Source organism: Hyaloscypha bicolor (assembly GCF_002865645.1).
Source record: "Hyaloscypha bicolor E unplaced genomic scaffold K444scaffold_136, whole genome shotgun sequence".
Classification (NCBI taxonomy): domain Eukaryota; kingdom Fungi; phylum Ascomycota; class Leotiomycetes; order Helotiales; family Hyaloscyphaceae; genus Hyaloscypha; species Hyaloscypha bicolor.
In genome coordinates, this window is record NW_020194638.1 from 1,613,480 (window position 1) to 1,639,251 (window position 25,772).

At 48.6% G+C, this 25,772-nt stretch overlaps 12 protein-coding genes across 12 annotated transcripts; 7 read left to right on the top strand and 5 right to left on the bottom strand.

Annotated features, from left to right (window-relative positions):
• Positions 1-100: 100 nt before the first annotated feature.
• On the top strand, positions 101-1,533 carry K444DRAFT_646516 (guanine deaminase; the record flags this gene model as incomplete). The annotated part of the gene is made up of 2 exons (XM_024885207.1): positions 101-350; positions 395-1,533. The coding sequence occupies 2 exons, from the start codon at positions 101-103 to the stop codon at positions 1,531-1,533; spliced, it is 1,389 nt and encodes a 462-aa protein (XP_024731136.1).
• Positions 1,534-5,476: 3,943 nt separating this feature from the next.
• Positions 5,477-9,185, top strand: K444DRAFT_539976 (DUF221-domain-containing protein; the record flags this gene model as incomplete). Its single annotated transcript, XM_024875677.1, has 2 exons — positions 5,477-5,520; positions 5,594-9,185. 2 exons carry the CDS (start codon positions 5,477-5,479, stop codon positions 9,183-9,185), a joined length of 3,636 nt encoding a protein of 1,211 aa, XP_024731137.1.
• Positions 9,186-11,086: 1,901 nt separating this feature from the next.
• K444DRAFT_699963 (uncharacterized protein) lies at positions 11,087-11,721 on the bottom strand (the record flags this gene model as incomplete). The annotated part of the gene is made up of 2 exons (XM_024888001.1): positions 11,087-11,370; positions 11,419-11,721. Coding segments are annotated over 2 exons (587 nt in total), but the record flags the coding sequence as incomplete, so codon positions are not given.
• Positions 11,722-12,464: 743 nt separating this feature from the next.
• On the top strand, positions 12,465-13,706 carry K444DRAFT_634987 (uncharacterized protein; the record flags this gene model as incomplete). Its single annotated transcript, XM_024883818.1, has 4 exons — positions 12,465-12,588; positions 12,647-13,047; positions 13,126-13,507; positions 13,564-13,706. 4 exons carry the CDS (start codon positions 12,465-12,467, stop codon positions 13,704-13,706), a joined length of 1,050 nt encoding a protein of 349 aa, XP_024731139.1.
• Positions 13,707-14,059: 353 nt separating this feature from the next.
• Positions 14,060-15,458, bottom strand: K444DRAFT_667833 (uncharacterized protein). Its single transcript, XM_024887343.1, has 2 exons — positions 15,276-15,458; positions 14,060-15,225 (listed from the first exon to the last, which is right to left on the bottom strand). The coding sequence occupies exons 1-2, from the start codon at positions 15,389-15,391 to the stop codon at positions 14,154-14,156; spliced, it is 1,188 nt and encodes a 395-aa protein (XP_024731140.1). The 5' UTR covers positions 15,392-15,458; the 3' UTR covers positions 14,060-14,153.
• Positions 15,459-15,602: 144 nt separating this feature from the next.
• On the top strand, positions 15,603-16,962 carry K444DRAFT_655787 (uncharacterized protein). The gene is made up of 2 exons (XM_024886035.1): positions 15,603-16,015; positions 16,065-16,962. Exons 1-2 carry the CDS (start codon positions 15,818-15,820, stop codon positions 16,707-16,709), a joined length of 843 nt encoding a protein of 280 aa, XP_024731141.1. The 5' UTR covers positions 15,603-15,817; the 3' UTR covers positions 16,710-16,962.
• Positions 16,963-17,377: 415 nt separating this feature from the next.
• On the top strand, positions 17,378-18,089 carry K444DRAFT_570917 (60S ribosomal protein L37). Its single transcript, XM_024877288.1, has 4 exons — positions 17,378-17,385; positions 17,452-17,514; positions 17,613-17,684; positions 17,766-18,089. Exons 1-4 carry the CDS (start codon positions 17,382-17,384, stop codon positions 17,909-17,911), a joined length of 285 nt encoding a protein of 94 aa, XP_024731142.1. The 5' UTR covers positions 17,378-17,381; the 3' UTR covers positions 17,912-18,089.
• Positions 18,074-19,208, bottom strand: K444DRAFT_618700 (uncharacterized protein). Its single transcript, XM_024881374.1, has 3 exons — positions 18,963-19,208; positions 18,561-18,848; positions 18,074-18,506 (listed from the first exon to the last, which is right to left on the bottom strand). Exons 1-3 carry the CDS (start codon positions 19,200-19,202, stop codon positions 18,204-18,206), a joined length of 831 nt encoding a protein of 276 aa, XP_024731143.1. The 5' UTR covers positions 19,203-19,208; the 3' UTR covers positions 18,074-18,203.
• Positions 19,209-19,363: 155 nt separating this feature from the next.
• On the top strand, positions 19,364-20,227 carry K444DRAFT_618701 (uncharacterized protein). The gene has a single exon (XM_024881375.1). The coding sequence runs from the start codon at positions 19,669-19,671 to the stop codon at positions 19,999-20,001; it is 333 nt and encodes a 110-aa protein (XP_024731144.1). The 5' UTR covers positions 19,364-19,668; the 3' UTR covers positions 20,002-20,227.
• A 305-nt stretch (positions 20,228-20,532) lies between these two features.
• K444DRAFT_570920 (MFS1 family protein) lies at positions 20,533-23,875 on the bottom strand. The gene is made up of 4 exons (XM_024877289.1): positions 23,153-23,875; positions 22,377-23,085; positions 21,924-22,324; positions 20,533-21,874 (listed from the first exon to the last, which is right to left on the bottom strand). Exons 1-4 carry the CDS (start codon positions 23,379-23,381, stop codon positions 20,880-20,882), a joined length of 2,334 nt encoding a protein of 777 aa, XP_024731145.1. The 5' UTR covers positions 23,382-23,875; the 3' UTR covers positions 20,533-20,879.
• Positions 23,876-24,135: 260 nt separating this feature from the next.
• Positions 24,136-24,892, top strand: K444DRAFT_540651 (uncharacterized protein; the record flags this gene model as incomplete). The annotated part of the gene is made up of 2 exons (XM_024875730.1): positions 24,136-24,203; positions 24,466-24,892. The coding sequence occupies 2 exons, from the start codon at positions 24,136-24,138 to the stop codon at positions 24,890-24,892; spliced, it is 495 nt and encodes a 164-aa protein (XP_024731146.1).
• Positions 24,893-25,074: 182 nt separating this feature from the next.
• Positions 25,075-25,701, bottom strand: K444DRAFT_540505 (DUF718-domain-containing protein; the record flags this gene model as incomplete). The annotated part of the gene is made up of 3 exons (XM_024875718.1): positions 25,075-25,245; positions 25,295-25,350; positions 25,470-25,701. The coding sequence occupies 3 exons, from the start codon at positions 25,699-25,701 to the stop codon at positions 25,075-25,077; spliced, it is 459 nt and encodes a 152-aa protein (XP_024731147.1).
• Between the last annotated feature and the right edge of the window lie 71 nt (positions 25,702-25,772).

A 25,772-nucleotide genomic window follows, 5' to 3' on the forward strand; every position in this document is an offset into this window, starting at 1 on the left:
GCCGAGATGGTAACTGATAAGGGCCTATAAAGACCTAGTGAATCCTCACCTTGCTCAAATCAAAATCAAAAAAATAGATCGAGCAGATACCAAGCTTATCATGTCACACCACCCCACAGGAAAGTCGCTCTTTTTGGGGAGCTTCATCCACAGCAAGAGCTTGGATGAGCTTGAGTACTTGCATGATTCAGCCGTTCTCGTCAATGAGCATGGGGCTATTGTTGCGATTGAGAAAGGATGTGATCTAAAGAAGGCAGAGGAGACGCTCTTTCCAAAACTTGGCTGGTCTGCTGGAGATGTCATGGTGAAGACCACAAAACCTGGACAGTTCTTCTTTCCCGGATTCATTGGTTAGCAATCTCTTCGCCTTTGGGAATATCGCTAACTGATGTAGATACGCATATCCATGCTTCTCAATACCCAAACGCCGGTATTTTTGGCAAGACCACTTTGCTCGACTGGCTGAACACCTATACTTTCCCCATGGAAAGCAGTCTATCCGTAGAGTCAAAAGCCAAGACAGTTTATACTCGCTGTATCCAACGGACACTCTCAAACGGAACAACCACCGCCTCCTATTACGCCACCATTTCCGTGCCCTCCACCAACTTGCTAGCAGACCTCTGCCTCGAATATGGCCAACGAGCATTCATCGGCCGCTGCTGCATGGACAGCCTCTCCCCAGACTTCTACCGCGACGAGTCCCCCGCCACAGCACTGGCCGACACCCGCGCAACAATCTCCCACATCGCCAGCATCGACCCCTCCCACTCCCTCATTACGCCCATCATCACGCCCCGTTTCGCTCCCAGCTGTTCCAGCGAACTGATGCACGGTCTCGGCGCTCTACAGAAGGAAACCAATCTCCCAGTACAAACCCACATCGCCGAGAACCCCAAAGAAGTCGCGCTGGTGAAATCTCTGTTCCCGGAGCACGAGAGCTATACTCATGTGTACGACAACCATGGGCTTTTGGGACCCAAGACAATCCTGGCTCATGCGGTGCATTTGAGTGAGGTGGAGGTGAATCTGATTAAGGAGCGAGAGGGCAAAATTAGTCATTGTCCGGCCAGCAATTCGGCGATCACGAGTGGGACGGCGAAGGTTAGGTGGTTATTGAATAAGGGGGTTGAGGTTGGTCTGGGGACGGATATGAGTGGTGGGTACAGTCCTAGTATTTTGGAGGCTGTGAGGCAGGCGAGCTTGGTTAGTAGGCATGTGGCAATGGGTGGGGAGGATGAGGCGAAGTTAAGTATTGAGGAGGTATTGTATTTGGGGACGAAGGGAGGTGCGAAGGTTGTTGGGTTGGGAGATAAGATTGGCGGGTTTGGCGTGGGTATGGAGTGGGATGCGCAGTTGATTGGGTTGGGAGGTGTAGATGGGGATTTGGGCTTTGGTGATGAGGGACCAGTGGATATCTTTGGTTGGGAGACTTGGGAGGAGAGGGTTGCAAAGTGGGTTTTCAACGGCGATGATAGGAATACGCAAGCGGTTTGGGTAAAGGGACGATTGGTCCATGAGAGGAAGATTTGAAATCTGCTGTACGATATCTTGGGGATATGCACGCTGGGCATGGATTGATAGGAGACTGGATTTGTAGATTGTAGAAGGACCTGGGTTTGATGGGGAGTCTGGACTGTGTATTCCAATTAGTCTATCCCAAAACTTTTACGGCCGTCTATTCTATAATGAATCATTGGCTTGCCCAATTTCTCATCTCAATGTCATGTCGGAGAATCAATGTTCTCTGATACTGCTAAGTCTCAACGGGGAAAACCTCCTTCCAGCTCTCCCACCCCAGCACATCTCCCCAGAACAACTTCCCTCCAAATGCAAAATGCAAATCCCTCGCACAAGCCTCCGCCTCCCTACCCCTCTGACCAACCATCTCAGGAAGCCTAATGACCCTCTCAAACCTCCCTCCGCTCTCACCAGTCCGGAACCCCTCCAACAGCTCATCATACTGCCTCGCTCTCGCCATTGGAATCTGCCTTGCCAAATCCATCAGACGTTTAAACTGATCCTCATCCCATACCAACGTCAGTCTGCGGAAATGGCCGTAGCGCGCCCTAGACGCGAGGACGTTGAGCGTTTTGCTTATAACTCTGGTGCTCTCGGTGAAGCAGTCCATTTGTATAGTAACTGATGTTATGAGCCGGGAGGAGACTTGTCCCATCATTTTCATTGTCCGAATTACGCCTGCATTCGCATTCGAGAAATAGAAGGTATTGAATTCCCAGAACAGGGATTGTGTCTCTTCATATATTTGGCGACATGTTCGTGGAAGGGAGAGGGAGATGTATGGGTGCTTGTCCCGCCAGGTTCCAGATTCGAATTCTCTGTTCGGACATAGTTTTGGCGGGTTCGTGTAGAGGCGAAAGCGCCCTATGGGCTGGGAGGATGAGGATGAGGTTGAGGTTGAAGTTGTGGAAGAAGGGGGAGGGGACGCTTTTGGTGAGCCCGCTTTCGAGATTCGGGGTGGGATCAAGTGGGGGGAGATCACCCCGGATGGGCTGATCAGGGCGCAGGCGTAGATCTCATCACGAAGTTCTCGTGGGAGATCGAGGAAGGAGGTTGGCATTGGGTGTGGATGATGACAAAAGTTCGGAGAACTTGAGATGTGGAGCTGGGGGTTTTCGCGTCGGACCGCTAGCGCGGTTTTCTAGGACAGGGGGTGAAGTTTGAGATTGAGACAAGCTTCGCTAGCTCATGGGAAGTTGAAATTCCCTTAAATGAGAATAAAACAAGGAGTTTGGAATTTCAATCAATCGTTCATCTGTCTTACCGGCGGTGACGATGACTTTTCACAACGCTGCGCAACTCCCTTCACATGGGCTCAAATTTCAAGACCGACTTAGTGTCACCACCGAATGATGAAAATGACATTTAATGCTGGCTATCCCACATCCATGTACATCCCGTACGTGACTCTCCCTTTCAGAAGAGTGCAATCCTCCGGAGGCTTCCCCAAGCGCTAGCCTCCGCGACGCATTTATTTTCCCTCCTATTCCAATCCTCCTTGGCCCAATGACTCCATCTGACCAACCTCGGAGCCAGCTTTCTCATCAAGCGGGGCAGAGACATTCATCTCAGGCAACACTTCTTTTGAATCCCCAAATACCTTCGTCGAGCCCCAATACAGCTCTCCTCCCAAACTTTCTTGCATGTCCCGTAAAGGTGCATCAAGATTCCCTGCGATAGAGTATTCGTGGACTTCTTGTGCCGTTGCTAATTCACGCGCATGGGTGATAACAAGAATTTTCTCCATATTTTGTAGGCGGTGCGCCTGTTGCAAGCATGGTAGAGCCTTCTCACGCCAGTTTGAGCGTTTGATGTGGAGGTTGAAGTACCAGTGCTGGGTCTGAGAGCTAGCCATTTGCTCAATTGAATCTATGTCGATCAATAACTCTAAACGTCGAATTGAGCAGTGTTTTCCCTGGAAGATCAAAAGCTTCAAAATCCGATCGAGCCACTCGATGTCGTTTCCCAGAAGTGGAGTAATGCAGAGGCGGATCGAAGAAATGCATCGCTGTGGATATCTCCCCATCAAATTGAAGGTTTGCAGGAGGCTGTGTGGTGATGGGAAATGGAAGGTATTGCTGGTCCAGAAAAGGTTATTAGTCTCCTCGTATATTTTCCGGCAGGTTCTGGGAAGCGAGAGGGAGATGGTCGGCTGCCTTTCGTCACCATAATGTTGACCCATGATAAGATTTGTATTGTCGACCAGAAGATAGAAGAAAGGCCCAGATTGGGAACAACTGCGGGGAAAGCCGGAATAAAATGCGTCACGTCGACAGACCGGTTTAAGTGTTCTGGTTGGAGATACGAGACACAGGTCCCATATCTGGTTCCGGATCTCCCCTGGAAGGTCGAAAAGGGACACCATAGTGGTTGAAATGATATTGATGTTTGAGGTGCCGAGAAAGATGAATGTTGAGAAGCCAGAAGATGTTCAAGATTGAGTGGAAGTGGGATGAGCTAGACTTGTTAGCCTTGACCGTAGTTTTTGGTGACGGGGCAACGCACTTTGACCACTTCAAGTTTAGCAGTACCAACTTTGCTCAGATCTAATCTCATGTGGAGAGAATCGGATTTCGCAAGGAATTTGATGCTCACAATCAGTCGTGCGAAGTCCCCTCCAGGGTGGGAACTCGAGGCTGACCCAGATGTCCCATTCACAATGGAAATTTCTCAGCGCAAATACTTTAGTATTTAGAAGCTTTGCAAATTTCCCATTCACCAAGGGATTCCTCGAAGAAGAATGTTCCGAGGATCACCGGAAAGGGAACTTGCAAATGCAGACTGGAAAGGTGAAAGTAACGGCGACCAAACCCCCACTCCTTGGGAGGGAATAGATCTTTTCAAGCCAAAAAAAAATCAACTTCTCTGCGCCACCGGTTGTTCAGAAGAAGCGTCGAGCTTCTCTTGTGGTCAGGCCTTCTAATTTTCAGGCGTCCTCACTTCACAATGCTGGAGTGTTCCTCCAGACTCCTGATCAGTCAAAGTCGTAACTTGCAAGCTTGTCTGATTTCAGCTTTTGAGGCACTCCCACTGTATTCTTACTGTCTCTCTCAAACAACATGAGTCTAGCTATGAATAGAAACGCGAAATGAAGTAAACAAAGAGTGATATTGAGCTTCAGCCACTTGACTCTTCAGGAATGACTGCTGGTCGAGACGCGCGCGATGGCGGCGACTCACTCGCCCTGCGGAGTAAGTCATGTTGAATCCCTCAGTTTGAAGCAAGCCCACTTACTGGCCAACTTAAGCGCGAGATTGTTTCAGCTATCAATAGAAATAGAAATGCTTCGGTAATTCTTTGGATGACGGTTGCCGAGCGTCAAATTCACGCGCAGCCCACCAGACGATCTCCACAATAACTTCTAAGCGCGACCACACGGTTACGCGACACGGCGGTGGCCTTCACGCAGCCAGACGCAGGGGCGGACAGGGAGTGTGTGGGAGTATGCTGTGATCCAATCGTCTACCTGTTTCTGACATCACCCTGCGTTTCGAAACGGTTCCTTGTAAGGAATTCCTGTCACCACTTCACCACGTTCATCCACGCTCATCCCGCGAATCACCTTGTGGCTGGTTGTACCAAGTCCCTTGCAAACGACCCCCCCTTGGCCAACTTTGTGATCCATATGAGGGCCCGATATAACCTCCCTCTTCACTCCCTTCACTCCCTTCTTTCTTGCTCTTAAGCACCTCTTAATCTTCGATATTAACTTAGCATTGAGCCTGTCGATCGAACCCTCAACCGCACGCGACACCTTGCAAGTCGAGGTCGACATCCTTTTCATGTCTCGATAGTTTGAAAGGCCCAGACCAGCGTCAAAATGTCTTCGACCACGAGCTCTTCGAGCGCTGCGACGACCTCAGCAACCTTCGGGCAAGGACAGGCGACTCAGGGAATCAGCCTGGTGGCTTTCCTTACTGCCCTAGCCACTTCGTTGGTCATTTTTGGCATTCAAATGCTTGCATTCATCCTCCTGAAGAACAAGCTGGCCCGAATATTGTGAGTCCGCATATTGATTATATGCGCAAAAGTGGCTGTTCTCTAAACCTTGAGCCCTGCTAACAACAGACAGCAAACCCAAGACATACCTAGTCCCTGAGCGAGAACGAACAGAACCCCCACCGAGAAGCCCATGGGGCTGGTTGTTTGCAATATTCAGATTCAGAGACCGTGAAATCATCAACAAATGTGGCCTCGACGCCTATTTCTTTCTGCGATACCTCCAAACCCTCCTTGTCATCTTCATACCTCTGGCACTAGTGATACTCCCAATTCTGGTTCCAATCAACTACATTGGTGGCAGAGGTTCAGCTTACGCTTTGGAGTTCGGAAATTCGTCCGCTTCAAATCACGCCAATGTCAGTGGGCTAGATACTGTCGCATGGGGTAACGTAAGACCAGAAAAAACACATCGATACTGGGCACACTTGATACTTGCTCTTTTCGTTATTGTCTGGGTTTGTGGGGTATTCTTCGCGGAGTTGAGAGTCTACATTAAGGTCCGACAGGACTATTTAACATCAGCAGAACACCGATTGAGGGCTTCAGCAACGACCGTGCTCGTAAGCGCCATTCCTCGAAAATGGCTTACGAGAGAAGCTCTGGCTGGGTTGTACGATGTGTTCCCTGGAGGAATTCGAAATATTTGGATCAACCGAAATTATGATGAATTACTTGACAAGATCCACCAACGAGACAAAATCTTCCAACAACTCGAGAGTGCCGAAACGGAGCTGATTAGAAAAGCAAAGAAGGCACAGAGAAAGCAGGCTGGGAAGGACGCGAAAGTTGGCGCAAAGAAGGCCAAGCTCAAGCCAAAGACCATGACGAAAGAGGAGAGGGAGCAGAAGATCAAAGACGACAATGCAGAAGCGGAGAGGCTCGCCCAGAGTGGAGGAGTAAGCGCCGGGGATCCTCACCAAGTACCTCATACAGTCGATGATGCGATAGAAGAAGAAGAGGAAAGATCTAGGCATGATCAAACTGAGCGTAAAGGTACCTTTAAAATTCCTGTCATTGGTGGAGGTCTGGCTGCTGTGGGGCAGGGCTTGGATGTGGTGGGTCAAGGCCTTGGAAAGGGGCTTGGCGCTGCAGGAAAAGCTGGGGGGACGGTCATTGGAGGTGCTAGGAAAGTTGGTAGAGGACTCGACAACCAACTTGAGACTACGAACGGTTTCATTACGATGGACGACGGATCACCCGTAGATGGTGATTTATACGACCAGTATGGACGCTACCGTGGCAATCCTCGGGTTGCAAACGGAGGGCCTTATGGTGCTGGTTCAGAAGACAGGGCAGAGGAGATTAGAGATGCAGAAAAGCAGTTGGAGACAGTTGAATCGACAACTCCTCCGGGAACTCGAGATGGTCAAGGTAATAGGCTACCGGGAAACACAACTCGGAAGGCAACGTTCCACTATGGAGTTGACGGTGCTAATGATATTCCCCGGAACAACGGCTGGTGGAAATTCTGGAAGGGGCCCGCGGGAGGATTCGCATCGCCATTACCCACTGGCTATGAAGAAGGCGACGAATTTCCCTTGACTCAACATGATGGAACGGGAGATTCGTCGTTGTCAAAGCGTAGTGGGGACAGTAGGGGACAGAAGAACGGGCTATGGGGCAAAATCACAGCTGCCATCCCATTCCTCAACACGGAAATAGTGCAGCCTCAGGAGTATCCAGTGGCGTACGATCCTGCATACAAGGAAGATGCACACGGGGCCATGTGGGAGAGGTATCTCAGGGCAAAAGACCGACCGACACACCGATTGTCCAAGTTCAGCTGGACCCCTGGGTGGTTGCCAGGCTTGCCACTTATTAACGAGAAGGTCGACACTATATACTGGTGCCGCGGGGAGCTTGCCCGTCTTAATCTCGAAATTGAGATAGACCAGAAGGAGCCAGAACGCTTCCCGCTGATGAATTCTGCTTTTATACAATTCAATCATCAGGTTGCAGCTCACATGGCTTGCCAGGCTATTACCCATCATGTGCCCAAGCAAATGGCTCCTAGAACTGTCGAAATTTCACCCAATGATGTGGTTTGGGACAACATGTCGATCAAGTGGTGGGAATCTTGGTTTAGAACTGCCCTTGTGACAGGTGCTGTTGCTGGAATGGTCATTCTCTGGTCGTTTCCCGTGGCCTGGACAGCCTCTCTGGCTCAGATTTCCGACTTGGCCGCGAAGTATTCCTGGCTCCACTGGCTTCAACGCATTCCCCCAAAGGTGCTTCAGGCAATTGCAGGTGTTCTGCCAGCCCTCGTACTGTCAATTTTGCTCGCGCTGGTTCCTGCGATTCTAACCTACCTCGCGTTTCTTCAAGGCGCACAAACTGGCATGGAAAAGCAAGGGTCTGTCCAGAACTACTATTTTGCCTTTCTATTCGTCCAAGTGTTCTTGGTCGTCTCCATTTCCGGAAGTGCTTTAGCAACTCTTGGATCAGCAACTGAAATCACTGCAATTCCCAACACATTAGCGACTCAACTTCCAAAGGCGGCAAACTACTTCTTCTCATACATGATCCTGCAAGCCTTGTCGACTAGTTCCGGAACATTGCTGCAGATATTTACTTTGATCCTGTGGTATGTACTGCCTAAGCTCTTTGACAATACTGCTCGACAAAAGTGGAAGCGGAACACCACTCTTCCCTCAGTGACCTGGGGTACCTTCTTTCCGGTGTACACCAACTTCGCCTGTATTGCTCTGATTTACAGCGTTGTTTCGCCGATCATCGCGATCTTTGCGATCATAACCTTCACACTGCTCTGGATCGCCAACAGATACAATATGCTCTACGTGTCCAGATTTCAACTGGATACTGGTGGTCTGCTGTATCCAAGGGCCATCAACCAAACCTTCACGGGCCTCTATGTTATGGAGCTTTGCATGATTGGCTTATTCTTTCTCGTTCGAGACGAGAACAATAATGCCGCCTGCGTGCCGCAAGCCATTATCATGATCGTCGCCGGACTCCTCACCTTTCTCTACCAAATACTGCTGAACATGTCATTCGGCCCTCTCTTCCGCCATCTTCCAATCACATTTGAAGATGAAGCTGTCCTCCGTGATGAGGCTTTCGAAAGAGCACAGGCACGCCGCCTTGGCCTAGAGGACGATATTGCAGACCTGCCTCAGCATGATGGCGGGATAGAGATGTCCAAACTCAACGCAACCAGCAAGTTCGCAAAGTTTAATCCGGTCAACGTTGCCCATGAAGCTGGTTCCTGGGCAGCCAGATCAGGGCGAAAAATCAGACAAAACACTTTCGGCCGTGGTTCCGGCAACGATGCTGCCCCCACTGCATCAAATCAACCTCATCTGCAACGCAAACGCAAGCATCGTGATATCGAAGCCCAGAAGAAGATTGCCGATGCTCTTTATGGCGGCTACAATGACGAAATCGAGGATCTGACACCTGATGAGAGAGATATTCTTGTGAAGCATGCCTTCCAGCATTATGCGCTGCGGGCACGCCGTCCTACTGTGTGGATTCCCAGGGATGATATCGGAGTCAGTGATGATGAGGTGAAGAGAACGAGAGAGTTCGCTGGCAACAATATTTGGATCAGCAATGTGGGTGCGGCTTTAGATGGGAAGTCAAGAGTTGTCTATGGAAGAAACCCGCCAGACTTCTCGGAGATCGATTTAATCAATCTGTGAGCTGGATCTCTAGTTCACGTATGCAGATAGAGGACGCGGGGTGGAGGCATGTATCATTGTTTTGGATTTAGCGGCATTACGGCGTTGGACACCCCATAGCATAGTGTCGCACAGAAGTGCCTACACTCTTTCTGGTTTTATTTCGGATACCAAGAAACGAATTCATCGCTGGTATTCCCATTTTTCTAACGCACCCTTTTCACAAATGAGAACAACCACAAGGCGTCTCCCTCTCACTCATCAGCACCCAAATCCGCACCTAACACCCACCTACAGACCTCCCTAACCACGTCCTTTGCCCCCTCAGAATCCTGCTCCTTAACTACATCCCTACTACCTTCCCACACCAAGCCGCTAACCCTCCCACCCTCCCCCTCCTTCCCAACCAAAATCTCCATCGTACTTATCTTGCGCCCGGTCCAACTTCGATAAAAATTCAAGTTTACAGTCTCCCCTTCCTTCACTTCTCCCTCGGAACACACAAACCACTTATCCTCCATCTCGCGCGGCTTGAAGCCGTTTATCAACGCGGTGAGTTGCGGGGGAGTGATTGACACAGACCAAGGTGTGGTGATGACGGAGCGTGTGAAGGGCTTGGTTTTCCAGGCTGTGGGGAGGACGCGGTGTTCTGTGGGAGCGCCAGACTGGCCATACATTACGAAGTGGGCTAAATCGAGGGGGTCGACTCCGCCTGGGTTATGGCTTTGGATCATGGTTCCGTCAGGAGGCAAAGAGTCGGTTGGAGGTTTTCGTTTTTGTTTCCAAGGAAACAGTTTTGAGAAGAATTTTGAGATGATGGAAAACATTTGGGGGGTTTGGAGAGAGGGTAGAAGCGCGGGTCTGAGGAGACTTTTAAGGTATGGGGAGGTGGAGGCAGCTGTCATACCCTTCCATGTTCGGAGTTAAGCCTTGTGAGGCTGCGGCCGGAGGCGTCTGAGTGGAGCGAATCATAGCGGGTTCGTGACTGAATACGAGGTTGTGTCAACTCGGTAACTCTTGCAGGAACGTTTAAAAATATCAAGTGAGTACATGTCTCGTATTTCCTAATATTTGTTTGCAAAGTAAACCATCATCGTTACCTGGTTATGTAAGGATTCATGGCACTCCTCACTCAACCCAACCCGTATTCAAGCTCTTTGCGCACGCAAGGCCATGAAAAAAAAAAGTTAACTGGCAATCTACTCTTCCCCAACTTCCAAAATCATTAAATTTCATGACTGCTGGCCCTATTCTTTTCCGGCCCTACAAGAAGCGCAAATGGCAAGTAAATCTGGGAGACGCTGATGAGATCGACGGTTCGCTCGCTTAAAAGAAAGGGGTGGTACTACAGGCAAATCTAAGCTCTCAACTTTGCGAGCTCAGCTTCCCACGCATTCACTTCCAGATGCGTGAGCAATAGAGTCCCAAAAACGAAACTCACAGGGAAGCGTGACAGTGAGAAGAATAAAAGCCACCAAAAAAATCCTTCCGACGTAAAATATTGGTAATGAGGCGCTACTGCGCAACTATATTAGTGCAGTTGGCGTTGCCGGGAGTTGATGTTCCTATAAATACGACCTGAACAGCAGCATATCTATCCAAGTATCAATATCTAAATCTCTTCTAGTATCAAGCTTTACTTACGTTGCGGTTGCAGCAAATATGTCCGCCATTCCAGCACGCGTTGTGGCAATCAGTGCCAGTGAAAAAAGTACTGTGAAGACGGCCATCGTCCAAAGACGTTTGGCCACACTCGCAATAGTATACAGCAGAATTGTTGAAGTGATTGGCAATACACATGCTAGAAGTGTGCTTATGGCCCAAGTCAGACGAAGGATAGTTGCTCTTTCGTAGACCACTGTTCCCGCGTGGTGCTCCTCACAACCAGGCTTCTTGGACAAGATTAGAGCAAGTTCCCCTTATCAGCTATAATTTTTACTTACTTTTGTTCGGTAGCCAAGATTTCTATGATACCAATGGGTCAGACTATCGGATATCCACGAAAACAAAGGACTTTCATCGGCCCATGGGTTCAGGGAGACGAGATCCGCTCGCCACTCATCACTTGACCAAGTTCGATTGTCCGAGCCGTAGAGACGCACGTTGCCCATTCCTGCGCGCTCCATCCACTCGTTTAGAAACCCCAAGTCCTGCTTTTTCGGTGCCGACAGCTTATTGAGCTTTGTGTGTCGAGGAAGGGCATTTTCTATAGCCGTAAGTCCCTCACTTAACTAATTACCCCTTGATCACGCACCGTATTCTTCCAACTTATCCCTGATTGCTAGCATCGTCTCCCATCGATGCCCATCATTCCCTTTTTCTACATGATCTTCGCAAGACTCCTTTAACGCCAACCAATCAAGCGAGTAGACTTTCCTATCCGGGTGGTCGGAAGCATCATCGGCTTTTGCGTATTTTTGCAAGTCAAGCTCAAGATCTCTTAATTCAGCCTGCAAGTAAAGTAGGTTCAATGCACTAAGAGCAGAATAACGACGTAATATAGCAACCTCGGGGTGCTCTCCCATAAGCAAGCCTATTTTTGCGTACCCTGTCATGGTGAACTGCCTCCTTCTGAAGGCTCTGGGCTTAAGCAGCAGTGGCTGCGAGTACAGTTTGTCTATTTTCGTACAATAAAATTTTTGTCGTTCGTTTATACGATGGCGACACTAGCTCTTGAATAGTTTGACCACGGTGAAGGAGAATCAAGCGCTATCGCTGGAGAAGCCTCGATTTGATCAAATGAGAGCGGCTTTCAACACTATGTACCTTCCCGCACCGGGTGGGAGTAAATTGTGATTCCATGTGCTCAAAACGGTCCAGTCTAGCAATGCATTGAGCCCCTGACTCCTTACTCACTGTGGCCGGGCGTAGCTTAACCATCAGTTCTCTCCCGCCGCAGAATCAAAGAGTCGGGGGCCATGGTCATTGGCTATCAGTGCAGAGTGCACATCAGGAAAACGCCGCAAATGCATGTTGGGTTGGCATCACCCTACCTGCGTTAAAAAGCGATTTTTTACACAGACTCGGGGTTGCCTGGTCGAAACCCTTGTTTGTCTCTTCGGGCCTGTTTCAATGATTGGGCACCAGGCAAGGCAACTGCACTTCAATCCCGAATGGCTCTAGACCGGAGGACTGCATGGGGGCTCAGCTCTTGCCCAGCAACCAAACGATCAGATAGTTAGAATTATCAGGCTGAAATACCTTCGCCCTTCTCATAATTACTCCTGACGCCTTTGGTTCTTCCTGTGATCACCGCTTACATTCCAAGTGGTAAATTTCTTCAAATGCTGTGACAAAAAGATGGCATCACGTTCATCACGCAGGACCAAATACTCAAAGGAAGAGAGGGTCCCCGCACAATGGAGTGACTGGGAGTGGGCACAGGATTATGGCATGTACATGAGATATCGGTTGGACAAATATGGTCAGTATTCAGTGCACAATAAACGATAAGAAAGCCTTCCTTATAACCTCTTTGCTAGGGAATTACGAATTCAAAGATACCGATGGCAATGAAGAAACCACTTCTTCGAACCACCAATCTTCGAACAACAACCCCTCCTCGACAAGTAATCAGTATGGGGCTGGTACAGAAACATACCTCCCCAACCAAGATAATAGCTATGGCCTTTCAACACTCAATATTAATTCGCCACAGCTGGATGCGAAAGCGTCCGTTCGCCAGGTCCTTGGTCCAGCACCCTCTAAACCAGCGGGGCAGTATTATCCATCCAATCCATATTCGCTGGGTGCAACTTTAATTATGAGTGCCTTTGGCTGGAGCGCAAATGGGGAATATCCAGGCTCTTCAGGAACTTACAATTCTGGTCTCTCTTCGCGCGAGCCAATATATCGCTCACATTCAGAGCCCGCCTATCAGACGGTGAGTCTGCCATGCCCCATCGGTGTCGGTGAGATTTTCCACTTTTTGGAGCTAGAACTGACCTAGACAACTCGTCAGAGACATGAACGGCCGACCCTTGACATATTCTTCGGTGACAAATTGGGACAAGAGATAAGGTATATAGCACTTCTAGATTCCCAATCAACCTACGACTGGATATCCGATCGCATTCCCTTAAAGCTACAACTCCCAACATCTGAGCCAAGTATCCACTCATCGACAGGCGCCGAGGGAAATGTGGTCAGATCAATAGGACGTGTGAATTTGAGATGGAGGAAAGCCCCAAATGGCTCCAGAATCTACGAAGATGATTTCGATATCTTCCAAGACCCGAACATCGACGTTATATTTGGCTGGAGCACGTGCATAAAGTACGATCTTCTCAATGATAACTCCTCAAAACTTATCCCATTGATATCATACAACGCCGAGACTGAAGGTATAGATTGTGAGGCCCCGCTTTTATTATTCCGGGCTAACAACCGTTCTCTTCAGATGAAAGACGGCAGGGCAAAATAGAAGACACCAAACAGAGAAATGGACAGCGCGATTCTGAAGCTAGGAAACAGAGAAGTGAGACAAGGAAGCCAGACCAAAGGTTAGACAAGGGGCCGGATAGGGGGAAATCGAAATCATGAGGCGGTTCTCAGGCCACCTGGTTTTGTTCATCCAAGCGAAGGAGCACTTGGCCTCTTCTCGACAACCCCTTCGTTCTTCTTGAGAATCCAGATTCGGTCTCCGTAATCGTGCCATCAACACGTCACCAAAGGAATGGTTTGCAGATGTTTTGAAACTTGGACATCTGAACAGTTCCCAGCCTTTCAAAGAAATCCCTCTCTCCTTCGAAAGCTTCAACTCCAATCGATACCACACACCTTTTTTCCATTGCGTTGACTGGAAGGAGAGTCTCTCATTCTGACTCTATATTTGAAGCACTTGCCAAACCCACTCGCGAAATATCAGTTATGGACTTGTCATTTTTGGGCCAGCCAAGAATTTTGAGGAGCTGACAACTCCAAATGGAACGCTGAGCCATGCATTTCTAAAGTCGGTAGTAGCTCAAACCATCCACAGGACAGACCAACTCAGGTATCCTTCAATCTCCCAAACTGTGGCTCAATAGAAACAACTCCATCATCATCTAGAACTTTGCCCCTATCCCATTCCCTGCCCTCTCCCTTCTTCGCCCATCGAACATCTTCCTCCCGCTTCGCGCCACCATTTTCCCATCGCTTAACCTCGTCCTCTGTGAATCCAGCAGCTCTCAGACGATCAGCACCTAGCTCCTTATATTTCTTACGAGCTCTCATTGCCTCTAAAGCTTGATCCCAAGGGTCATCCTCATCGGAATCTAGCCGGACGTCAGTTGTCGGGTCGTAGTTTGCTGAGAATCTGGCATCGATACCGGAAGCTTGAGATATGGTGCCGCGGCCTTTGGTTCGTACTTGAGGAACAGCTGGAGGGCGAGGACCGATAATGTCATCTAGAGGATCTGAATAATAACCCTCCTGTGTCTTTGCTTCTGCTTCCTTGACATCCTTCTTTGGTTTCTTTGATTCGGACTCGGGATTTTCCCGCTCAGATCGATGCGACTTCCCTCGTGCTTTATCTGCCTCGGGAGATCTCGACCGCTTCCTTCTTGGTGATCTTTCACGATGTCTACTCTCTTTGCTCCGGTATTCCCCGGGAGATGCCGACCGTGACCTATGCCGTCTTCGTCGGTCTTCGCCATCCTTGCCCCGATCTCTAGAGGTGCTTCTGTGTCTCCGATGGTGACTTCTGTGGCCTCTTGGCCTCCCACACCCTTCCCTGTCCTCTCTGCTATCCCGATTTCTTCGAGACACAAATTTCGGTTTCTCCTCAGGCTCCTCGTCTTCACTAGAAGTGTTCACACGCCTTCCGCCCGCTCCCACCCTTGCTCGCTTCCTCGGTCTACCTCCAAGAATGGCCGCAATATCTCCAAGCTGACGTTTTCTAATATCTCCTCCTCCAACTCGACTTGCTTTCTCCTCACGGTGCTCATTAGATGCTAGACTCTGCAGACGAGCGCGAGATTCTGCAGCTTCTTTGGCGAGTAGTGCTGCATTGTGGCTGTCAGTATCCTTGATGATATTGCGTAGAAAACGTGTATTTGGTTTGGGCTTATTCGCTGGTGGTCTGATATTATTAGACTTACATTTTACATATTTCAGGTAGGTGGGACGTACTTAGATTGCTTGAAAGCGTCAAGGCCCATGGAGGAGTACTTGATGGCGCTTTCCTTTGCATCCTTGGCCAGTAGCTCAGCTACATAATCATCGGTTAAGATCTCGTCGTTGGCCATGGTTACTCAGTTTCGAGCCCGTTGCTTACGAGGACTTAATAAGAGATGTCGGGGTTCAAGGTCGGGTCTTCTGTGCCCTTTGGGAATAATCAAGGTGACGGAACGTGAGTAATAAATTCGTCGGCACGCTGCTTTTAGAAGGCGGTGAAGGATGTCCCGCAAAATTGCCGGAGTCGTTGAAGTACCGCGTAAACAAACGCAAACCACTGTAAAACCTGCGAATCACTCCATACTTCCAGCACGATTACGATTTCTTGAGAGTCCTAGCAACTCGGAAAATCCGACCAACTTGTCAAACATTACCTAGAATTGGGCTTAAAAATCACGGGCGTTCGCGTCAAACACGCTATGTAATCAGGTCCCAAGTAAACACTCCACTCAACATTCAAAATTGATTTGAGAAAATCAGCTTGTTGGGCAATCAACATGGCGCAATCTCACAGCGAGGTTCTGGACGCTCTTTTGGATACCCAAGCTTCTCACGAGCTTTCCATTATCAAACTCAGCGAACCAATTTCGGGACCACTGAAGCAAAATGGCGCAGAACGTACATCTGACGTATCTGCGGAGGTTTTTGAGAATCCAACTCCGGCAAGTTTAGAAGCAGATCTGGCACATTACAAGGCATGTTGATATCTCTTGGTGAAGGTTACAGTTGTTGACCCAGTCACAGGAACTCTTCTCGAAACTCCGATTCTCCTACCTCGAACAAGTCACCAAAGAGAAATTTATACGCGCAATTGTTGGCGATCCACCCCTGGTAGTAGAACACCAAGAGAACGTTGAGCTCGAGGAGTCACTCGCTGTCGCAAAGGCGGCGTTAAAAGCACAGAAGACAGAAGTTGCAGAGCTGGTGGCAGAGTTGGAAGCAAGAGGTCGAGAGTTATGTCGAAAGTACGAGAACATTCAGATGGAGACAACACAGTTGCAAGAACTGCCAGCGAAGATTGGAGCTTTGCAAACTAGTGTTGAGGAACTGAAGGCAGCCCAACAGCCGGGTTCAAATCCGACATTGAACCTGCCTCTGGAGAAGACTCTGGCGTTGGTGGAAGAACGCGAAAGGGAGAGAGCGGAATTGGATAGGCAATTGGAGCAACTTCAGGTTATGGTTCCAAGAAAAACCAGGGAATTAGAGAGGCTGAGTGCTGAATTGCAGCCCCTGGAGGTCAAGAGACTTGGAAGTACCGCTTCGGCTAGAGAAGCCAAGAGAAGGAAGGAGGAGGCCCTTGGCGGTGTTGGAGACGATTTAGAGGAGCGAGGCAGATGGTGGAGAGGTGTCGAAAGTGGATTGAAAGGCATGCTAGGCGTGGAGGGTTAAGTTGGGTTGTTTGAGGAGTAATGGTGAGGGAATACCAGAGGATCAGGGGTCAGGCGTTCTGTGACATTGTCTCGAAATGTTTCCATGGTTTCTGGCGTCAGTAGAAATGTATGTTCGAGTCTCCTTTCGAACGTTTCACACAATTCGTAAGAGAGAGGAAAGGTACTTGTTGATCCATGGAGAGAATGGCCGTTGAGCACTCATGCTTACCTTCCCAATATATGGTCGATTATCGTCAATTGATAACATTGTGGTAGTATTTCTAACCTATCCCAAAGGTACTCTGACCATTGTTTGGAGGACTCCCGAGAGCTATGACAAAATCATCAAGACAATTATGGGCATCCCTAACGGCAAATATGTTGCAAGCAAATAAATTATAAATGCCCTTTGTTAGCCATAGTCAAGAGCTCGCTGAGTGCTTTTCTAAATCGAGCCGAGGTGAGATGAGGTGAACGTGAGCAACGTCATGTGATGACTCGGTCGCTTAATTCGAACTAGCCCACACACCGGAATCAAAAAATCCAAATCATCCCGATCGCGACAAAATCCCAAACCTCAACAAGCTCGTCAGTCAACGTCAACGAGGTATGCTCTTCTGCCCTTGCGATTTCCCCCCCTCCTCCCAAAAAAATTTAAACTAACATCCTACTCTCCAGCCACTCAGCCAAGATGAGTACGTTGCGACCTACATGACTGCCGTCACTTGCATCAAGTTAGCTACTAATATCTTCACTTATAGCGAAAGGCACGAGTTCCTTCGGTAAAAGACATAATAAAACCCACACCCTGTGCAGACGCTGCGGTCAGTAGAATCGATTCCGGAGAGCACTTGGGGGTGGAAGAAAGCTGGAGCATGTTTGGAAATTGGGGCATCAGCAGACTGACATCTCGAACTCCCAGGCCGACGATCTCTTCACATCCAAAAGCACACCTGCTCATCATGCGGATACCCAGCTGCTAAGATTCGGCAATGTACGTTTCTCTCGGCTGCAAACCTTTCGAGGCGCCAATGGCACGCGACTTGGAGGTTCTGAAGCTAACGCGGTATTGCAGACAACTGGGGCGAGAAGGCTAAGCGGAGAAAGACCACTGGTACTGGACGTATGAGACACATGAAGGGCGTTACCAGAAAATTCAAGAATGGCTTCCAGACCGGTGCTCCCAAGGATGCGAAAGGACCATCGACCAAGGCAGAATAAGGGATGCATCTGAGGAGTTGATTTGGGATTGCGGACTGATTGCTTTATGAGATGTCATGACGGCTGCGGTCATACTAGCAAATGCCATCAATTTGCGTCGCAAGTTTTGTTGCAAGATGAACTTTGGGTTTTTTGTGATCCGACTTCCGGAGGCTCTGCATCGATGGCACAACCACGGATATGAGCATACAAATGGCAAGCACCAGGTCTCACAAAGTTTCCGCTTGATCTACTTGTGATAGGAGTGAGGCTCTGAATTGTGGACATGTCCAGTGGAATCTTGCCAGGCAGTTCATTGGCCTCTCTCGAATACCTTCACACCACCGTCCCCTCCCACAAAGTACAGAAGTTCCTTCTCCTCTATCCGCCTCTGGATACCTTGACTACCTTGCTCGATACTGTCCCCGACAGTAACCCTCAGAACTCCACTAACATCCCTTGCCGTACCAGTATCTAACAACCTCAAACTCATTATGAAATCGGCTTCATGTGATATGTTAAGCACCAAAGCCGCATGGTCCTTTTCAAGAGGCGTTTGACTTGTTGATACTAAAGGGTAGTCTGCTGAGATGGACAAGATTGTTGAATGTGCCTCCTAAAGAGATCAATTTTCCTGTTATGTTACATCTGCCCTTGGGATGTCACGTACCTCTCGCAAGCCAATCAACATCTCTCCAAGGTTCACGGCTCCAATTTCGTCTCCACCAGCTGCCAACAATAAATCCAACTGGTCGATGACTAGGACGATGTTTCCTTCATCGGTGTCTTTCAGACTGTGGATGGCACGCTGAATCTCCCTAGATACAGTTGCAAATTCCGGACTGCACAAAACATTCTCTTCGCCCCTTACTGCTGATATCTTCGGAAGGAAAAGTCCAGTTAAACCATCCACAAAAGCAAATCTCTTCTTGGAAGCAAATTTTTCGAGATCGAGACCCTACATCCAAAAAAAATCAAAAAATCAGCCTCATATCCTCGCTCACCTCTACATGAAAAATTCGAAACTGAAATGAGCAACATTGAAAAGATGAAAGATAAAAGAAATGCCTACCAATCTCCTTCCGTTTTCTTTCCAGAAAGCAAAATCTCTCATAAAGCTCACTAGAACCAATTTGGTATCATCTCCTCGCGGTGATACTGACAAGGGCTCGGGTCGAATCAACGTGCTGTGAAGAAATCTGAGGACAAGCCAATTTGAGCTTGCACCTAGGACGCTTGTAAGGAGGATGAGAGATGCTTCTGGAGGAAGCGCGAGATAAGGCTCAAGAAGCGGCGGGATACGTGAAGACATCTTGAATATTGAAGTGAACGAGATGGCCAAACTTTTGCAGGCGAGGAGGACAGCCAAATTTAGGGTTGGTCACGTGACTGTATTTCCATGTCCAACCGTACTTGTCTTCGACTTTGACTTCCCCTCCATCAACCAATTACTTTATCCCATGCATTGGATAACCGTCCAGCCATCCACATAAACCTTTACACTCCCCATCGTCCAAACATCCCATTTAAGAAAATTGTAAACAAATGATTCGTCAAAACCTCTCGGAACAGTCAGATTCGAATCACGGATCATGGATCCATGATTTTGATAATTGTACTGTATTGGATTTCCTTATTCGGAGCACTGGATCTCCGCTATATATTTACCACCAATTGACAACTTCTTCGGCTTAATTGGGCAAATCCGTCTTCACGATACGGGACGATCTCCTCTTGGACGAACACGACAGGGCGGTGGCATCAATTGCCTCCACTATATGCCAGTTTTATGCTCGAAAAAGGCATTTCGGATAGACCATGAATCTACCAACAGCGCTCGACAATCACACTATCAGCGGGATAGGATGGTTGACACTTCGGGTCTATCCAATATACTGAGAGTGGATACTCATACTAAAGCCGCCTTGGTGGAGCCCAATGTTCCCATGGACACTCTTGTTGAAGCTACTCTTCGACACGTTTGGTACCCCCCGTTGTCATGGAGTTTCCAGGAATTACTGTGGGCGGTGGATTTGCTGGAACTAACCTCCGCCCTCTCACTCATTCTACCGAAAAGGGGTAAAACTTCCTCCGGAATGGTTAGAGGATAAACTAGCCAAAAAGCGTTCAAGCTTCAGTCAATATGCTGTTTCACGGAAAGAACTCAGTTCGTCTGGTTTAACGTAGTGTCTACCCACCGGGTTAGGCACCAGAGTTTTGCTGATTTGCACCTTCGGGGTATTTTGGCAGGTGGTGGAAATTGACAAAAGCGAGTTGAGCAAAGGGGGTCTGTTTGCTTTCTGTTCGGAACTGAATACAAGAACATTTACAATCTCGCCACCCTTTTACCTGAAAGTGGCAAGAGTGAATAGCTCCTCTCCTCTTAGGCCTTTTGTTGCACATCATACCGATATTCCAACGATAGTAGTATATTGGTGTCATTCTTGAAGTCGAGAGTGGCTCCCGTAAGTCAAATTATTGGTACGCATGGCATAAATGCTCGGGAGGACCTTGGGACACTGGCAGCGTCAACTCGAAGTCAAATCGTTGCTCCCGCTGTAGTAAACGCTGATAATCTCCTATTACCAGGTATTCCGAAGGCCACTCACTTTCTCATCGGTTGTGTGATGAGCTTTCTTTGCGTTCGAAACATCATACTTTAGCATCTCTAGAGTTCTAGAACAAGTTGACTAGCTGTGGATGTGCAATGTCCAATTCAAAGCAGGTAATGTTTGTCGACATCAAGAATATTGTTGGGCTGCCAACTACATGTAACGGCTATCCAGCCAATAAAAGCATCCAAAGAATCCCGAGTAAGGGTTCAAGAGAAGCGGCAAATTCATTGCATAAAAAGTGTCTGTGTCTCCAGGGGCATGGTATCCCAAACTCCTTGCAATGCTCACGTGAGTTATCCTTCTATCCCAACTCCAATGCTCGCCAGCAAAGCGAACGCTAATCCGTAGCTCAACTGCCTCAAAGTACAGCGAGCTTAAAATTTCTCCATCAAGTTCTTCCTGACGGTCCACATTCTAGCCCTCTTCCCATAAATATACATCGGAATCGAAAAAGTCATCAGAGTGAGTTGAATAGCACCAACGTAGATGAACACTGTCTTCGAGCCATCGTTCTCAAGCCATTTGGTGAAGAACAAGCTGAATACTAAGCCGTGAAAGACGTTCTTGCTAAAGTTGAGTGTCACCAACGCCTCGCCAGCATACTGTCGATAACTGTCAACACAGAACGTGATCGCAGTCGTTGAGCCTAATGAGCATCCGAACGATATTATGCCAAAAAATATTGTAGGGACAATCCAGGCATCGTGCTCATAGGCTGACCAGCCAAAACCCATGAGACCGATCACAGTACTGATAGTAATTGGAATTGCCATAACAAGACGGAATTCGGGCTCATAAAGACCTCCATTACGCTTGGCCATAGCTCGGACAATGATATCGCTAACTTTCCCCGCGACCGCTGTTCCAAGTATACCGCCGATGAAGGGTGAGATGTATATGAGACCAGTTGATAGAGCGGAGAATCCATAGGTAGTGCGGCTGCGGTAGATCACTGCCACGGATTCTGACAACACGATTAACCACCCAACTGAGCAGGAATAGACCACTGCGGACCACAGAACAGAAGGGTATGCAAATAGAATGAATGGTCTGACTGCAACTCGAAACCAACTATCATGGCTCAATCGGCCATTGTAGGGTTTCAAGGTTTGAAGGAATGTTAGGCGAGGACGATTTCTGAGACTGTTGGTATAGACAAGCGCAGGCGGAGGCTGCTCGAGTGGGGATGATGCTCCTCTATCATTGTTCATCTCGCCGTTTTTCTCTTGAAGTCCGGAGGCGATGTAATCATTAGCACCTCTTTCGACATCCTCATACCAAGGAAAATTGAAATTGTGCAGACTTGGCAAAGGGGCAAGGCCACTTTTTGGTGTTACTTGGCCAGCTTCAGCCAGTGCATCTTTCACTACTAGCCAACCATAAGCGTTACGCATTGCCGGTGGCTTTCGCTATCTTACCTGAGGATTCGCCACCCAAAGTGCTCATGGCACCCTCGGGGACAGGGGTGCCGTGATCTGCAGCGGCGTCTTCACCGCCGTGTCTACTCTGTTCGGGAGCAAACCCAACATGACGCATTGAATTGATACGGTGGGCTGGAGTTGGTCTTTTTGGAAGAGTTCCGTTTGCAGATCCAAGGGGTGCTGTCTTCTCCAGGTTTTTTGTATGTTCATCATTTGAGTCAGCTTGGGCTACTGGTAAATCTTTCTGTTGTGTGTGCGAGTGGGAGGAGAAAAGTGAAAATCTGGGGCTATTCTTGGACTGTTTCCGACTCTTCGGAACAGGTGCTCTGTCCCAATATGATTCGGGAACGAAGAAGAAAAGTAGAACTCCACAGAAGCCAACGACGATGGCAACAATCCTTTTCTATGTTAGAATTTCGCAATCGACTCTAGTCAGAGGATTTTCCTTACCAGAATACCCATCTCCATCCCATCGACTGAATAATTGCGGCACTGACCAAAGGTACCAGGTTCTTACCACCAAGAAGCAGGAGAGTGTATATTCCGAGGCGATAGGCGCGCTCGTGGAGGAAGAAAATCTCTGCCACTGTAGCGGATGGCAAACATTCAACAGGGCTGACAGAGATCCCCTGAAATATTCTGGCAACCAAGAGGGAATTATAGCTTGGCGAAGCAGCGCACCAGACAGAAGTGCATATGAATAGTATAGCACTAAAGAGATAGACTGGGCGTTTGCCGAAGAGAATCGCGGTAGGAGAGAAGAGTACGGAGCCTACTCCTAATCCCATCATATACAACCCAGTCGTTAGAGCAACTTTCGACGTTGCAACATTGTAAGTTGCGGCGACATTGGTAAAGCCCGCAGCCAGAATTGGGGTTATGCCTCCTCCAACCATACAATATAAGCCAAGTGAAAAAAGAGCTGCATCTCTTCTCAATGTCGGCCAATTCAAGGGGTCATTAATGGAGTCGTCTGGTTGAGGTTCGAGGATGATCGCTCCATCTTTGGTCGTCTTCTTGTTTTTTGTTGCTTGAGAAGTACGGGGTATACGTCTTTGCACTGCGGGTTGTTGTGGCAAGGAGGAAGCAGACGTTCTGGCTGGGGCATTTCGAAGGCCAAGAGGCTCATTACGCTGACCGGCCAGGAGAAGGACGGATCCTGTAGCGTGGCACAATTAGTTTCGTTGATCTATCTTTCCATCCCTCTCTAGAGCTAGCAAACGTACCTGGTACTTCGTTCGTTCTTCGATCGTTTAGAACTCCCAGACCCCATTTTGTTGGTTGTTGGCCCTTCTCTTCTTCAGACTCCTCAATATCCCCCTCTTCGTCGGCATTGCGTCCATTCGAGACCGAATTGCGGGCGAAGAAAGATCGTGGTCGTTCTGAACTAGGTGTGGTAGGTATAGGATCCAGTTCTTCATTGCCAGGCATATTGCTCCGAGAGCCAGCCAACATTTACAAGTGGCAAGGAATCCTTTGCGAGGATGAAGGGCACGGAACGGGTTCTAGCGTTCTGCACAAAGACAACTTTCTCTGCAAGTAATAGTGATATTTGGTAGGTGTAAGGCGGAACGGCTCGTCCGGGAAAGAGAGGCTAGAGGCTACTTAAGATGAGGAGGATGGGGAAGAGAAGAGCTGAGTTAATGAACAACACATGTGTACTAGCACTATCGAGAAAAAAAATCCGAAAGTCAAAGTTTATCGAAGACGGGCAATAAGGAAGGTGCTATACTCTCTCTCAGAAGTGGGAACACGATTCACTCGGGTGGCGGTTGCCAGTTGAGCCTGCTTATATGGGCGGTGAGGATCTTGTCTCTCGATGACGCAGATCCAGGATTTGCACAGCCGTAGAGGACGCAAAGACATGAGGATGCATTAAAATCAAATGAGAGACAGTGCGAATGGTCTGAGAATATTCGTCTAACTGGCAGAGGAGGGGTCTCGTGGTTAGCTCCTCGAACGTGTTGCTGTCAGCTGAGATCGTCCCTTGCTCGGAGCTGCAAGCCATGCAGATTTCAAAGTCGCCTCGGTGAAGCATCCGGAATGACGCAGGCCAAGCAAACAGGGCAAACCATTTCAAATAGGCGCGTTTGCAGCTCTCCAAAACAACGCTTCTGGAGCTGAACCAACGCCTGCATAAAATATGATCACAAGGCTCTCAACACAAATGCCAACATGGCCCAGACTCCCTTTCCCCAGAAATCTTTCGATGGCTGCTCCAATTCGACAGTTCTCCGCCACGAAGCAGAACAAAGCCAAGAATCGCATTTTCACGTCGTGGGTAACCTAGTTTCGTTCCTGAGCTCCTGTGATCTACTATCTTCTTATGGTGCGGATCTGGAAACTTGGAGCACAGCCGTTTGTTGAGGTCTTCTGGGGTATGACAAGGTCACTTTCAAGGAAGCATGTTCCTAAAGTCACACTTCATCGCACATTGGTTCAGCAGCCAGGGCCATTGTTGACACATCACTTTAACGGATGAGAAGTCACCGAATACGGTTCACCTTCAAAATCGGAAGCAAGTGCTGACAAACTTCAGCGTCCGCCGACCCGATGACTTCTCAACCTACCTTCTTCTCTCGACTTCTTCCCGAAAACCCCTCATAACATTCTGGACCGCCTCCTATTGCAATACCTGTCGAATCGTCTCCCCCCTCCTTCAGGAACTGATTTCATCCGGTGTTGGCGAAGCAGAAGGCGCCGTCTCTTTCGCAGAAATTGAGTTCGATTCACAAGATATAATGGACAGTGGATTGGCTATGACTTATATGATCACGAGCATACCTACATTACTGAGTTTCGAGAGAGGAGAGGCACAGACTTACACAAAAGTGACGGATCCGAAATTGATGCGAGATAGAGAGTGGTTGAAGGAGTGGATCAGGACAGAAGCAGGGAGGGGCGGTGGTGCTGGATTGAATGCTGGTGGTGGAATCTTTGGAGGGCTGTGGGGAAACTCCAAGTAGCAAAGCTCCGGCAAATACTCCAAGTATACTGGGCTATTGGGGAACAGGTTGAGTAGTCGTTGGCATTTCTCATCTATCGTCACTTCGTGATAGGGCATGGCCTGGATCATCCGCTAGCCTTCTCCCTCCCGTGATACGCAAAATTCGATATCCAAAACGTATCACCTGTCGAGTCTCACGACTCATGGGTTATAGAACACCTCTTCAACGCCCTTCCACCAAGCCGGTTCGCCCTCCGCACTGCTCTTCGCACCGGGCACGAATGATTCTTGGTAGCTGTCGGTCATTTTCCACCACTCTTGAACTTTTGGGTTGTCCCTCATCCGTTCCATATCACCCGCATAGTTATAGCCCTTTTAATGTCAGGTTGTGTGCTTGAAAGGGAGAGTAAAGAGGACATACTACGTATTTAAATGATGCGAAGAGGATGTGGGTTTCAGGGTCATGGAAAATAGAGTCTGCACAGAACACATTAGCTACAGATTCAAGAAGAAAATGATTCTCGACTCCTAAACCACCCCAACTCCCCAAATGAAAGATAGCATAGCATAGTCTTAAAGAAGAGAAATAGACTCACAATCCTCAATATTGCAGTCCTTAATCTGCTTCAACACCTCCGGCCAGACCTTAGCATGACACTCCTTGTACTTCTCCACACACTCCGGCTTCAGCTTTACAATCTGCGCAACACGGCGCCCTTGATTCTTTAACCGGTATGTTGGCCGCGACGTCGGCGATGTGGGCGAGACGGAGGGGATTTGGGGGGTTGTTGGCGAGGCGGGGTTCGAGGAACTGGTGTTGGACCACATTTTGTCTCTCTGGGGACCGGATAGGTAGGGAGTTGTAGGTTAAAAAGTCTCGAAGGAAGAGAGAGTTTTAG